The following is a 14,679-nucleotide window of genomic DNA, read 5'->3' as shown; positions in this document are numbered from 1 at the left end:
TTTTTTTTTTTTTTTTTTTTTTTTTTTCCCATAAATATAAACTTTGAAAGAAAATTGACAATCAGATACACACAGCCGAAGGGAGATGCTGAGATGGGGCACGGGCAGTGGCTGGGCGGTGCCGCCGCGCTCCTCCAGTGCCCAGCAAGGACAGTGCCACCCCGCCTGACCGCGGCAGAGGGGCACCACCACCTCTCCCTGCCACAAACAGGACAGTTAACACGGGGAAGAAAAAAAATAAAGTAATAAGAAGATTAAAAAAAATAGGAAAAAAGAAAGAGAACGATGCTCTGAACCCTCGTGTTTCCTCCTCTCTAGTTACACGGCTGTATTGAACTCCTCGCTGGATTTACAGAGATACTTCTTTTGTAAACGCTGTGATTAAAGTCTCTTCCTGACAGTACATATCGCTCTGAGAAGACTATTCTTATCTCTTTCTAAAAGTGTTGAGTTATATATTAATCCAAACTTCTGTATTCCCCACCAAAGCGTCTGATGCATCACTTTCCAGTTTGACAAACACTGCAGCTCCTACTCCATCCTCTAATGACAGACCTGGCATTCCTATTGTGAGAAATATTTTACCAGCTCCCATCCTGGTCAATACAGACAAGTTTTCTTTCATTTATTCTTCTTTCCCATCCCTGCTTTCTTCCTCGCCATTTGGCATTTATGTTCAGCTGAGCACTAATGTTTCAAAACATTACATAGGGTTTTGTTTTCCCCTCTGTGAGATTTCAACAATGCTATGCTACAGTGAAAAGTGTATATTTTGTTAAATTTCACTTTTAACCAAGCAGATTTGGATATACGTGTTACAGATTTGTAAACAAAACAGAACAGAATAAACTGCTTTGTTTGGAGACATATTTTAACCCTTTAGAGCCCTAAAATTGTATTCTATGGAAGTTTTCACACAAATTGTTTCTTAGAAGCACCACCCAGGAGTAAACAAAACATTGAAACAACACAAAAAGTAATGCTGGACGCCACTTGTGATTTGTACTTCTGTAATATGCCATAAATATATACATGTGTTTGTCTCTCCAAAACTTTCTGCAATCAATGTGCTCACAAACAAAATTGTCCATGTAGGTTTTTTGTGTGTTCTTGAAACACAATATATTTTGCATCACCTGCTTCCATCTGCAAAAGAGCAAGGCACCCCTATTTCCACAGGACACCCAGTGTCCTTTTCCCTTTTGCTTTGTGCTCTGTAGGCTGTTAGTCAAATAGTATCTGCCCTGACTTACACTATTAATCCTTCATTAAATCTGTTAAGAAAGAAAAGGCTGTTCAGAGATGTGGGGAAGGAAGGGAGTTCAGAGGAGCCCTGACCACAAACACAGTGTTACTGAGACCCACTGCCCTGAATTGCTTTCATATTGCAGGAAAACGGGGCTAGCAGACATGGTTTCTAGCGGGGGAGGAGGAGCCTGTGTGAGGGAGAATCTTCTTGTAAATAAATTCACTTTCTTCTCCATGACTCCGGCAGAGGCGTCTTGTTTGTAATGCAGTAGAAGTCCATGATGATAACCTAATTATTAGAAGTAATGTAACTTTAGCAAGATCGCTGGCATTTTTACAATGTTTGTACAAGCATCAGCAATCTAGAGGAGAGATACACTTTGGCACAAGCCAGACTTTTTCTTGGCCCACCATTTAAAACTCATAAATTATGAACAACCCCCTTTCACGCTCAACAGGAGCTCAGCTCCTCTGCAACAGCATCTGATGTGATGAACTCCAGTCACCTATATAAAACACAACTAGTCAGCCAAGGCCAGGCCTGGGGCTGATCTCAGCCTTGCCTTTCTTTACAAATAGGAGACAAAGCACCCCTTCCTTTCCTTCCCTGCTCCTTCCATCTGCTCCAGACCCATAAAAGAGTCAGTGAGCCAGGGCCTCTAAATACCGGCAGTGATGTTGCACTATTTGGGATAGGGAGCACTGGTTGAGAGGTGTCAGGGGTGCACCAAACTTCAGTGAGGCCATGCAAATTCTTCTGTTTGGACCAGCATGGTTTGGGTCTCCACTTTCTGGTTTTTACAGTAACCCACCATTTAATGGTGTTCCAGCAGTTTCCCCGGCGCAAAAAGGAGCTGAGGCTTTGTGTTATCTCCATGCTGTCAGTGCAGGGCTGAGCATACCGTTTCTTTCTGAGGGGGGGCCCATTAGTGTCCCACTGTGTATGGCCTGGTGAGCAGCACCAGGGCAGAGGAACCTAGACACAGCTAGGGTCTTCCAGGGATGCCACAATTTTGTAGGTGCCACTTCTGTTTGGCTGGAAAAACAAAGCCAAATGCCTCCTGCTCCATTAGCAAGTACTTTCTGAGCAGACACTGCAGGCTCCCAGCCCTGGTCGCTGGGCAGGCTAGTGAAGGACTCAGGGGCACCCCCATGGCTTCCACTATGAAACCATACCAGGGTCATCTGGGACTGCAGGCATCCAAAGATGAAGAGGAGGCAGCTGGCTGCAATCCCAGGAGGCAAGGACATGCAGGAAGGAGGCTGGCTAAGAAAGAGGGAGCCCACCAGCATCAACTAGAAGTCCCCTGACTTTCTTGAGGGCCACCTGGGTCTTTTGGGCTCCATGGCAGAAAGACTGAAGGCAGGATCCACCACTGAGGTGTCTGCACCTCTCCAGCCCCATGGGAAGCCTTTTGAAACAGCCTGCAGGGAGGTCCAGGCACTAGAAGGACTACTTGACTAGGAGAAAAAACAGGGTCAAGGTGGTGGGGCTGCTGGTCTGCCAGTGGGGAAGATGCCTTGCTGACAGCTGAGGAAAGGAGCTGCAGGTTGTGATGCCATCCTTCTATGTGGCAGCCTGCTGTCCATGCCCAGCGACCACACACAATGTCAGCCTGGTGAAGGCACAGTCTGCTGCATGGTGGACAGACCCAGATGTCCAGCACTCCACTGCAGACCTGACTGGGAATAAAAACTGGAGCTGGGCTGGTGCTGCCAGGGCAGTTAGGGCCGTGGTGGTTGGCTGGGTGTCACATGGTGGTATACATTGATGAACAAGATACCTCTGCTTTTAAAAGGTGCAAGATAAGCTAGACCAGAGCTCTGTTGCCTACAGCCATTTTTCAGGGACTGAGTGGCAAGTTAATCCCTGAACTGGCAATGTTTCTCTGTTCCCACATAAGAGGCAGCAGTGGGTACCCCGTGTTCCTTGCTTGGAGCTGGGCTGCCAGGGGAGTGAGAGGGCTGGCTCTATTAAAGGTCATCAATCACACAAAGAGCACTTTTTACTCGACAGTGGTTCCTCCTACTTCTGCTTGGACCTGAGCCAGCTGGGACCCGAGCAGAAACCCCATCCAGCAGAAGCAGAACAGTCCCAGAGCCTGAGAGCAATGGAGTAACATGGCAGGACTGAACCCCTTTGGTCACACAGGCTGAGATACATGGTGGGACACAGTGAGGTATCTGTGCCTGCACATCCCTAGGCCTCTGCAGCTGCTGCTCAGGAGCAGAGGTGAGTCTTTGTCTCTCCTTTTGCAGCCCAGGGTCCTGAGGCTTTCTGAACTTTCTGGGATGAATTACAGAAAAGCTCAGCTGCAGTGACAATAAGCCCAAAGCAGAGTGAAAAGAGCAAGGAATTTGTTACTAGACAGGATAGATACCTCCTGGGCAACAATACTCATGAATGTAGAATTTGAACACTAGGGTTCATTTTTTTATTTGCAGAAGTGCAGTTTTTCTTGCAATAGCTGAAGTTTTGGGAGCAGTAGGCAATCCCATGCTGAGTGAGGTGCACAGCCTCAATCTTTCTTCCAAGAAACCTGGTCCACATTTTAGGATCTTCAGGAGCAAGAAAGACTACACAAGACAGAAATCTTGGCTGCAAACTCATTGACACGTGAGTTTTGCACACAGCAACAGGGCTTACCTTGACACCTCTGGGTTAGCAGTATGTGTAATATCCACCAAATTCACAGCCATGGGACAGGAAACAGGGCTTTACATGGCAAGGGACCAATGCAGAATCACTCTTCAGAGCAAATCTTTACAAAAGAAGGGATAGACTTTTGTCTGTGTCCATATAGAGGATATTTGTCGTTAATCCCACATACTGGGAGAACAGAGGTTCCTGCTCCAGGGGTCATCTGGGAAAGGGGAACTTGTGGCAGGGAAATATTGATGGCAGAAAGAAACATACCTTCTTGAGGATTGCTGTGACTGCCTGCAAGGGCTGTGCTAGTGCAGGAGCTGAGGATGGCCCCCCTAGAATGCCAGAACAATTCCCCATCTCTGCCCTGGAGTCTCTGTTCATCCCTGTTTTTACTCACATTTTACAAAATAAATTCCCAAGGGCTTCCCCTCCTTCTTTAATAGCCTTTCTCCCAGGAGCCTTTGGTAGTTTGCTTGCGGTAACAGGGCCAGTGGTTAATAACCAATGTTTGCTTACCTCCCTTGAGGATGCTCCCCCACACCCTAGCGGTCTCCACACCATGGATGTACATCCTCATTTACCACTGAGAACCAGCTGGCCCAGCTGGCAGTGTTGTAGCAGCAGAGGGGTAAGAACAAGGTAATGCTTGAAGCACACCTTCCAGGCCTGGGGGCTGGGGAGGGATCTGTTGGATCTCCTGTGTGTTGTTGTGACAAGCACAAAGGGTGGACTCTTGGCCACATGTCCCAGTCTCAAAGCAGTGTCTGTGGCTCAGGCTGCCATTGCCTTCCACACACACGCTGCTCAAGCAGCCTCCCTAAGGTGAGTTACTGGTGTCTGCAGCCAATGGGACTCAGGGCTTTTTCCAACATCATGTCTTGGTTCTGCAGTGGTTTTCTCAGGCTTTGTAGAGGCCCTCATATTGTCAGAAACATGATGACACAAGGACTCATTTGCTCATTGTTCTCACAGAGGTTTTTGCTGCAGCCCCTCCCCTGTCTCACCATCACTTGGCTACTCACACAGGCATCCCTAAACCTCACAGCCATTCTCAAATTGTCTCTGACACCATCATGTTTTTCACATTCCTTTTCCCCCCACTTTTCTTCTTCCTTCTTTTGTCTTCCAAGGAGTTCTTCATCTTTCCCATTAGACTCCCTGTAAAAAGACAGCAGCAGTCACTCTATTCTCTATCCTTGGAACTTAACTATTTAAGTCTGAGCACTGAAATTTTTGCATGCAGAAAAAGTGCCCCCTCAAAAGCCAGAGCATCAACAAGAGATGTTTTGCCTGTATTTAGCCACTGATTTCTGCTTCTGTCACCCTTGAAAAGTCCTGCCAAAACAAACAGGTAATGAACAGGAAACTTGTAACAGCATCCAGCTGGGTAAATGGAAAGATCATATGCTGGTGTGAACATAGACAGCTTTTCTAGCATTTAAAACAGTCTTAGGTGTAATTAAACCAGTTGCATTCTGCAAACACAAGACTCAAGTAAAGCAGCAGCCCTTCTCTGGAGCCAATTTTCTTTCCTTCACTGCAGGCAGGAATTTTTACAGCAGGGGAGACTGAAGAGCACAGATGCTCTCCTGCATGGACAGCCATTCTCTGCTAAGGAGAAAACCTGGTGTTCCCAGGCTTCTGATTTTTCAGAAGATAACATTTTCCAAACTGCTCTGATTACCACGGGAGTGCTGAGGAAGTTTGTATCATCCAGAATTTAACCCCTTCCTCAAAATGTATGTTTCCTGACAAAGCGTATTTAATTTAAACTGTTCTTCTAATTTATACTTGAATCCCCTGAAAATAGAAATTTAGGTCATACTCCATTGTTAGTGTATTAAGGCAGCACAGCCCATCAGAGTGAACAAGTCTATGCCAGGAGAACACTGAGCCTCAGGGTTCTGAGATTTCAGAGCCCTGTGTCTGTAGACTTGAAGTTCAAGAACCCTTAAGACATAATCTGTACAACCAGCCTTTGCTCTGTAATAGTTGTTTTATAGTAGATGGACAACACTAGCTGGGGAGAAAGTGGGGTTGTTAGGAGGCCATGTCACTGATCAGAGTCCCTGTGCAGGGAAGCGCTCCTGTATCTTTGCAGGCTTGCATTGCACTGCCTGTCCCAGCAATGTGTCCTCTCAGGGCCCCTGCAGGACAAAAAAACCCAAAACAGGTCTGCTCTAGATTCATCAGCTGGGTATAATGGTGGAGCTGAGCTGTAGAGCACAACTCTCCATGTGAAAGATTTGATACCGAGTCAATGAAATGGTCTGATTATGTCTCCCCATGAAAACCTCTTCCCGTCACCAGTCCAGCTCTCTGATATCCACAGGAGACCCAGTGGAGTGTTTCCTTCTCTGGGGATTCTGCTTGCCTTCATGAGGTTGGCAGCATGCTTGGTCCTTGCAAAATTTGTGGCTTCTTCCTGACCACAGCAAACGGCACTTTGGCCAAGAGCTTGTAGAGCTCCTTGAGCTGTTGAGTGGAAGGCACTGGATGATGGATGAAGGCATATAAATTTCATGCTTTTATTTAGAAATAAAATATATTTTTTAATAAAGTACAACCCTTGCATTTCCCAGCTGACTCCACATCCACCTACTAAGAATTAGAAAGTTGCAAGTCTATCAAAGCAGCATCTTTGTGTTCCTTGTGTGTCCAGTCCCAAGTCACCGAAGCCCGGGTGTACTCTGCCCAGCACACCCTTCTGCTGCTCTGAACTGCATTTACATGTGGTTATCTGCTGAGGCATTGGATGAAACCCATCATTATCCAAATCAAACATCAGCGTGGCTCAGACTGGATGGTCAAGTGTCACTTGGAGACATTTAGGGAAAGATGATCGCTTTGGGAGTCCAGATTTCACCTCTTTCACCTTCATTATTGCTTCCTGCCATTCTGGGGGATTGAAAACCAGGAGATAGTTGGACGATTTGGCCAGGGAATGCAGCTTGGTGCTCTCTGCCAGCTGTAAACACTCAGTAAACAATGCCGAATAGCCAAGGGAAAAATAAAAGTCCATTAACGGTGTGAGCCTGTTGACGGTGAGAGGATTCATTTTTGAGAGCCTACAGAGCACTTATCTGATGGAACGAGACCATTAAGTGCCATGAGGTGCAGAAGCAACCCGCCCCCCGCCCCAGCCTCCGTGTGTGGAGACCTGGGTGTGCCCGTGGGAGCCTCCAGGAGCCTGGCCGGCTGCAGGGCAAGGGAGAGCGCAGACCCGCACCCCGACGGGAGCCTGGATAGCGGGAAAGCGCCCACTCACCTTCCAAACTCCCGGCAAACGTCCCGAGCGTGCGGCGACTCCGTCGAGTCCATCGGGAACGGCCTGTGCCGGGGGAATCCGGGTGCGCGGAGGTTCTGCCCGCCGGACAGGGGAGCTGGCGGCGCCCGGGACCCCCGGCGGGGGCTCGCCCCTCCCGGCTCCCATTGGCCGCGGGGCGGGACGTGCCGCCCCGCTCCAGGGCATATATTAGGGCATATTGCCCCGGCGGGGCGCGGTGTTGCCCCGCGGGTCATGGACCTGGGGTACTTCGCTCTCTCCTTTCCGCCGGGGCTGTGCCGCGGGGCCCCGCAGGTCCCGTACCCCAGTCGAGGGGACGACGCCTTCCTGGCGCCGGGCACCACGGCCAGCGCCGCGTCCCCCCCGCAGGCGCTGGGGTACGCGGCCGCTGCCCCCGCGGCGCTTGGCCTCGGCTGCCGGCCGTCCCGGGGAGCCGGACCGCCGGGCTGCGCTACGTTCATCCTTCCCGGGAGCGGCCGCCCGCCGCCGCAGGACCCCGACCGCCCCCGGCTCGGCTCGGGCGGCGGGGGGCTGCGGCAGCTCTCGCCCTGCCCCGGGGCCGCCCCCTCGCCCGGCTCCTCGGCTCCCTCGGCTGCCCCGGCAGAGCCCCGCACCTTCGAGTGGATGCGAGCGAAGCGGAGCCCGCCAGGGAGAAGTGAGTGGGGCGGCGGGGAGCGGGCGGGGGCTGCTCCCATCCCGGCTCCCCTCTGCCCTTCTCCCGCCTCGACCCCCGCCCCGCTTCCTCCCCCTGCCTTTGCCCCCGCTGAAGCGCGGTGTTTTTCGGCGTTGCAGGCGGCGAGGCGCCGTGCGGGGGGGAACCTCCCGCCTGCTCCGCACGCACCAGCTTCAGCACCCGGCAGCTCACGGAGCTGGAGAAGGAGTTTCACTTCAGCCGGTACCTGTCGCGGGCCCGCCGCCTCGAGGTGGCCCGCTCGCTGCGCCTCCGCGACGCCCAGGTGAAGGTCTGGTTCCAGAACCGCCGCATGAAGCAGAAGAAGCGGGAGCGGGAGGCGCTGGCCGCCCCCGCCGCCGAGCCCGCGGCTGTCCCGGGGGGCCCCGCCTGAGGCTCCGCCGCCCCACGGAGGGACCCGCGGGCACGTCGGGGCTGGGCTGGAAGCTGCGGCCGGCGGGGCACCCGGGTGTCCTTTCACGCGGGACCGCGGAGGTGCAGTTCCGCTGCTGTTTCTCTTGCAACTTTATGTACAGCTTGATTTATGAGGATTCAGGGAAAACCGCCGGCCCGGAGCGCCGCTGCTCCGTGTCGGACCGGGCCGAGGCAGCGGGCGGGTGCAGCTAGGAGTTAGCGGCTCCCTAAGGCAGGGCTGTGAGAGGCTCTGCCAGCTTCACTGCATTCGGGGGCAGGCGGGTGCGTGGAGGGGCTGCCCCATGCTCCCGACCTTTTCTTCGTTTTGCATTTAAAAAGACAGATCCATGGGCTCAGGCAGAGTTGATGCAGAAGGGGAGAAACCCTGAGAAGGCAGGGCAGGAGAGAGCAGGGAAACCTCCTCTTGCAGGAAGGGTCAGGGATGGTCGTGGCATGACTCCAGGATCTCCTTTTGAAAGAAGTGTCCTTGTCTTCTGCCCTGCCCTTGGCAAAACTGATGAAAAAAAGAGGCTGTTTTTGCTTGTATTCATTCATTCATTCATTCATTCATTCATTCATTCATTCATTCATTCCCCTTCTTTTTCATGATGTGGCTGATTTAGTTGAAAATCTGTTTTTGATAGAAAAAACTTGGAGGTAAAATTTAAAAAGAAATGAAAGTCTTAAGAGTATCACCTCTTTGCTTTTGAACTGCAGAGGTGCTGGGACTTCCCTTGCAGAGGCTTTGGGCAGCCCAGGACTGGCCAGCAGCCACTCGACTCCAGCTCCCCTCACATATCTGTACACAATATAAAGCCCCTTACAGCATCTAGGGCCAGATTCAGTTCATCTAGCTCTCTCAGTATTCTTTGTATCTTATGGTTAAAAAATTGCATCATTATGAATGCAGTTTGCAACAAATCTCACCACATGCAAAACCTCAAGACCCGTCGAAGCTCAGAAAGATGCTTGGGTTTGACCAAAGGCTAATGCTGCCAAAAGGACAAGAGGATTCCTGGCCTTGAACTTGGACATTTACACAAAAAAGATTGGCAGTGTTCCCATAGATAAAATAATGGTATCAAAGCAGACAAAGGAACCAAGTTTAGATTTTTTTCCCATTTGTGCTTGGGAAAGCATAACAGCAACGTGGAGAGGAATGACATCTGGATTTACGTGAAGGTGATTTTATTTATTTGTGGACAGGGCAAGTCTCTTTCTGCCCTGGATTTCTGTTGTGTGTTGGACTTTGGGGTGAAGAACCAATTTTGGGACCAGGGGAGATAGATGTCAAGCGGACCTGTGAAATGCCCTGGGTCCCTGTCTGGAAGCCAGCCCCAGACACCAACTGTTAGTCTTTGCTGGATGCTTGCTGGGTAAAACGAACACAGAGAGAAGATGAAGATGGGTGTCTCAAGTCAAAAAGTCTGCAATAAAGAAGATTCTTACTCTCTGTAATACTTTCCACTCCCCCAGGAGCCCTTCTGCTTAAGGTTTTCTTCTGAAGACTCTGCTGAAGGACTGGGAAGCCACTGCTGATGGAAGCTTCAGCAGAGGTTGGTGGGAACCCTGTGAAACTACTCCCAAAAGCTGGGCAGGCAAGTTGTGATGATGTTGTGGCAACAAGTCCACAGCTAAACGGGGGCAGGAGCCTCCTTGGCAAGGAGATGGGTGCTCCCCCCCCAGTGAACATCCGAAGGAAGGGACTTCCCAAGACAGAAGGGTTTGGTCACACATCATATCCTGACTGACCCGGCAAAAGACAACAATACTGGAGGCTCACGGTTGTGCATGCACACAGGCACATTTTTGTTCTGTATATAGAGTCATGGTTCATGTCCCTTGGGCTGCTTCACTTCATGGGATAGGCCTAAAAATTCCCAGGATTGAAGTACTCGTGTGAAACTAGCTGCAACCAAAATATGTGGTTTGCAGTTCTTCATTAAAGTAATGACAGCAAACAAGCCTTTATAGTGCAGGCTGATCATTCATTAAAAACCAGGAAATAATATTTCTGCCTTTTTTTTTTTTTTAGGTGCTATTTAAAGCAGAATAAAGCAAAATCTGGTAAAATTAATGAAAATTTGAATAAATCAACTTTGTTTTGCAAGTTGAATTTTAAAGGCAAGTAAACTACTAACCAGTTCTTTTCTGCAGCTGTTGTTAAGGTCCATTTTTATGAGCTCCTCTGTTACTACTCTTTCATTTGTTTCATTTTTATACTACAAATGAGCATAGACATACAGCTAGAATAACCCATCTTTCTCAGAACATATGTTTCACATAGAAACTTTAGAAAACAGCTGTATTTTCAGTTGCCTCCAAATTTGTCTCATGTCTATGGGGTTGCCTCCTTGTCAGCCTTTTATTTTCCTAATGATTTTGACATTTGTGCCAGGCACTTTAGGAATGCTTTCTGTACTGCTGGCACACTCCTGCACTACCAGCATGGAAAGAAAGACTCCCATTGATTTCAGTGGTGCTGGATCACACCATTAGAGCATACTAAGTCTTTTACAATGAGTGTTTTTGTGACATATATTTTCCTGAATAAATAAATACATGTCCTGGCCTTGTAGCAGTGCACAGTTCTGTATCCATCAAAGTGACACAGACCACATGCACAGAGATTTACTCTGAAATTAAGATGAAACCTTATGACTCTTTTATGGCAGTCTGAATCAATTTGGTGGTATGAGCACAACTATATTCTGTCTTAAGAAGCAGTACTTAATATTAAGTGTAATTTCTGCTCACATGACAGGGCCAGTTTAATAAGATCTTTCTCTTCACAAGCAGTTCTAGCTGTATGAGGATTAGATATTGCTCCTTTGCACTATTCTGTCAGCAAGATACCCGAAGGAAGGAGATAATACAGGTCATGTGCCAATTCTTAAATAATTAAATAAAAATGCCTGTGATATCCATGGGTGCACACATGAGACAAATAAATGATAGATAAGGTCTAAGATTCACTCATTTAACATTAATCCCAAGTGTTGTGTCTCACACATGCTCAATTTGATGCTGAGGTAAGAGCACAAGCTGCAGTTTTCACTGCAATCGGAACAAAATATTCCAGACTGGACTCAATAGATACCCACCACCATGTAATTTATCACAAATTATGAAACTACTATTTCCTGGCCTTATTTTTCCTCAGCCATCACCAGGAACCACAGAAAGACCATTCTCTTTCAGTCATATATTAATTTTTGCCTACTGACTGTTGCTCAAAGGGTCCCAGGCTACAAAGGGATATGAACAAAATAATTTTTTATGTGTTCCCATTTTGCCTGAAACAGAACAAAAATATTGATTTGGAAGGCTTCCAAGAGGAAAAGGAGTTGTAAAATTACTGTTCCTAAGTGGTATACGTGAATGTAGAGATTTCATTTCTTTGGCTAGGTAAATGATAAGAGAAGATTGCACCTCTTTGAAAACCACACTTAGGCAAGAACCCAGGCTTGCCTGGGTACCTGTCTTCCCAAGATTTAGTATGTTACTGCTTGGAATTACAGCACAGGGAATGCTTTGCTGATGGTCAATGACTCTGTTTTATGGTATGAGCTGCATATCCAGGTTTATTTTGACCATGCAAGTAGCCAGCAGTAAGCTAGAAAACAAAAACACACAACCCAATCCCCCATGTTTTGATCTCCTTTTCAAAGTGTCCCTCTCCATTCATTATTGGTACAACCTGGAACTGTGGTTTATGCAAATAATGGTACATATATTGATTGCTAGCAGAGGAGAACAGATTATTACCTCTTTTAAGAAAAATCTTCGCAGACAAAATTAAAAATTGCAAGCATCTCCTTGGAGTTCCAATACTTGTGTCTAGCAGCTAAGAGATCATACTTATGATTTGTTCTGCACTGCCTAAGTGCCAAGGAACCCCCAAGAATGCTTACAAATCCTTGATGACTGAAGAGAAATAGGTATGGAGAGAAACCCCAGATAAGACATGGCTGTCATCAGTTAATCATTAAGAGGTGACTGAATTTTAGGGGACACACATTCTATTCTATTTGCAATATATGGTTACATACAGCTATGTGTTTATGTGATTCACTTAATCTCAACCATTGTTTTTTTGTGACTTTTCCTAATGTCAGGGAACTTGGGAGTCTTTGGCTAAGGAAAGTCACCCTGATAAAGAAAGGTGAACCAAATGACAAGTCATTCTTCTCCCTATCATAATAATATATATTATTCACATGTCTACTTAACCACATCTCTAAAATGCCTCCCAAATAATTCTGGGAAATACATAGGGAAAAGATACTTCACAGAGCCAATGTCCTACTGCAGCTTAGCTTTATCTGGAAGACTTTTGCTGTTCTTGATCATCGGCCAAGTGAGCAAAGTAAGCCTCAGCTGTAAATCTTCCTTGGCTGTTTAAGCCAATTTACTCTTACACAGTGTTTAAATCTCAGCTGGAGATACAGTCCTGAGACCTTTTTCTAAACTGGACAACACTTCCTTTACATGGAAAAAAAAATTAGACAACTGGTCTACAAAAGAGCTTTTCATAAACAATTTTGGTACTCTTGTGTTTTTGTTTCCTCAAAAGGCAACAGCCACTGGTGATTAGCAGATTGAAAACCAGCAGTTTAAGAAAACAAACACACAGAGGAACAAATCCAGTCAGTTTCTTTTCTACTAGCCTAGCAGACTTCCCACCACCTGGAAAATAAATCTTTTTTCTACGCTTCATCAGAAAGCATAGTGTAGCAAATAATAGGAAAAAAAAAAAATATTCTGAAAAATGTGGCATTTTTAACCAGGATGGCATATCACGTCTTATGGAGGTGTTTAACAGGTCTAAATCAGTCTGGCCCATGGCCCTGAGCTTAGAGTGAGATCCCTACACAGACTAGTGTGGGTGACACAGCTAACCTGGGTGCTTGAGCCATTACACAGGGAACAAGAACCTTTGCCATGCATCAATTGGTGCTGCTATGGGTGAACATAAAATGCCACCCATGTGTGATCCAGTGGATCAGGAGACCTGCTTCCGTGGGGTGAAAGGAACCATTCCTTCTGCCCATATAGCCAATGAAAAACACCTGCAACCCAGTAATATGATTTTGGTGACATTAGTATAGCAGGAGAATCTGAGAGCTAAGGCTTTCCTGCCATTACTCTTCATCTTAACAGCAGTGCTATACTAAATCTACATTCCTAGTGCCTCTTTTTATGTTCCTTTAACAAGTAAGCTAGATTAAACACTATATAGTTTAGAGTGGCATTTGAAAATAGATAAAAACATCACTAAATTTTTTAATGACTACTCAGATCCGATTTTTCCCAGTTACTGTTCAGATAATGGAAACAGTTTCTAATCCTGGCAACCTCTAGTATTCGATCCATATCTTAACATAGATATTGGTATAATTATTTTTAATACACAGACATTTATAGATTTATAAACTGTGCAATTTATGTGGAGTGACATTTTCTTCAACATCCAAGTGTATCAAATCCAATTATAATTATCAAACAGTGTTAAAAACCTATCAATAAAATAATCTCTTTTCCTTTAGAAATCCAGCTGAATAAATGTGTAGTAGATACATGACACCAATGAGTGATCAAACCCATTTTCTCATGCTGGAGAGACTAGACCCCCAGCAGTGCATGTAACAGGGTGACATCTTCTAATAGGGCCAAGATTTTGTAAAATTTTCTAATTGTAACCAGCACTGTGTCCAGTGTGACTTTCATTTCAATGTGACCAGGCAGAAAATTCAAAAAAATAGGACAGGACTGGCTGAACACTCTTAATGTCACGTCTCACTTAAGAAATGGACCGCCTGGTGCTTCTGGTTGCTTTTCAAATGTAGTACTAAATCAAATAGATTTGTTAATCCGATTTGGGACTTTACATGTGTAAATTGTTGCAGCAAGAGTTATACAAGAAAATGGCTCTCACAAATCTGGTGTAAGAATAAATTTGAAAGAAAGAAAGAAAAAAAATACACCCAAACAAGAATAAAACAGTACATCCTGTCTGCAGGTTGTCAGTGTCATTCATCTGTGATGCTGTTGTGTCCATCACCAGTGATCTAAGGCCTGCAACAGAGCTCACCCATCCCAGAGGCAGATGGCCATGTTTTCAAGAACTGGAAGAACATGGCTTTGGCCTGTTTTTTGAAGAAAAAAATCCTAAATTTGAGTTTCATTTTATTTAATAAAAAGATGATGGTATAATGGCATATCCAGATGTTGCTGGCATCAGTCACATCCAGACAGGGATACCCAGATCTGCGGTCACTGCCAGCCTGCAATTTGTATCCTAAAGTCTTCATCAGCTGCAGCCTGAGCCTCACCAGTGGCCACATGTTGTACAAGCAGTGTTGCCAATCGCTCACATTGCTGGATTTGTCTCAGTCTCAGGGCTTGTTC

General features: G+C 46.7%; 1 protein-coding gene across 1 annotated transcript; it reads right to left on the bottom strand.

Moving 5' to 3' along the window:
• Nucleotides 1–6,412: 6,412 nt before the first annotated feature.
• LOC107207231 (translation initiation factor IF-2-like) lies at nucleotides 6,413–7,645 on the bottom strand. Its single transcript, XM_015633994.1, has 2 exons — nucleotides 7,167–7,645; nucleotides 6,413–6,796 (listed from the first exon to the last, which is right to left on the bottom strand). Exons 1-2 carry the CDS (start codon nucleotides 7,643–7,645, stop codon nucleotides 6,727–6,729), a joined length of 549 nt encoding a protein of 182 aa, XP_015489480.1. The 3' UTR covers nucleotides 6,413–6,726.
• Nucleotides 7,646–14,679: the final 7,034 nt, after the last annotated feature.

This window comes from Parus major, chromosome 7 (assembly GCF_001522545.3).
Source record: "Parus major isolate Abel chromosome 7, Parus_major1.1, whole genome shotgun sequence".
Classification (NCBI taxonomy): Eukaryota; Metazoa; Chordata; class Aves; order Passeriformes; family Paridae; genus Parus; species Parus major.
This window is presented reverse-complemented; position numbering and strand designations above follow the sequence as displayed.

Bases quoted from the DNA above. Each gene is read 5' to 3' on its own strand.
- LOC107207231 (XM_015633994.1), bottom strand. From the start codon at position 7,645: ATGAACGTAGCGCAGCCCGGCGGTCCGGCTCCCCGGGACGGCCGGCAG. The intron at 6,797-7,166 runs GTGAGTGGGCGC...TCAATCCCCCAG, and splicing joins GTTTGCCGGGAGTTTGGAAG to AATGGCAGGAAGCAATAATG.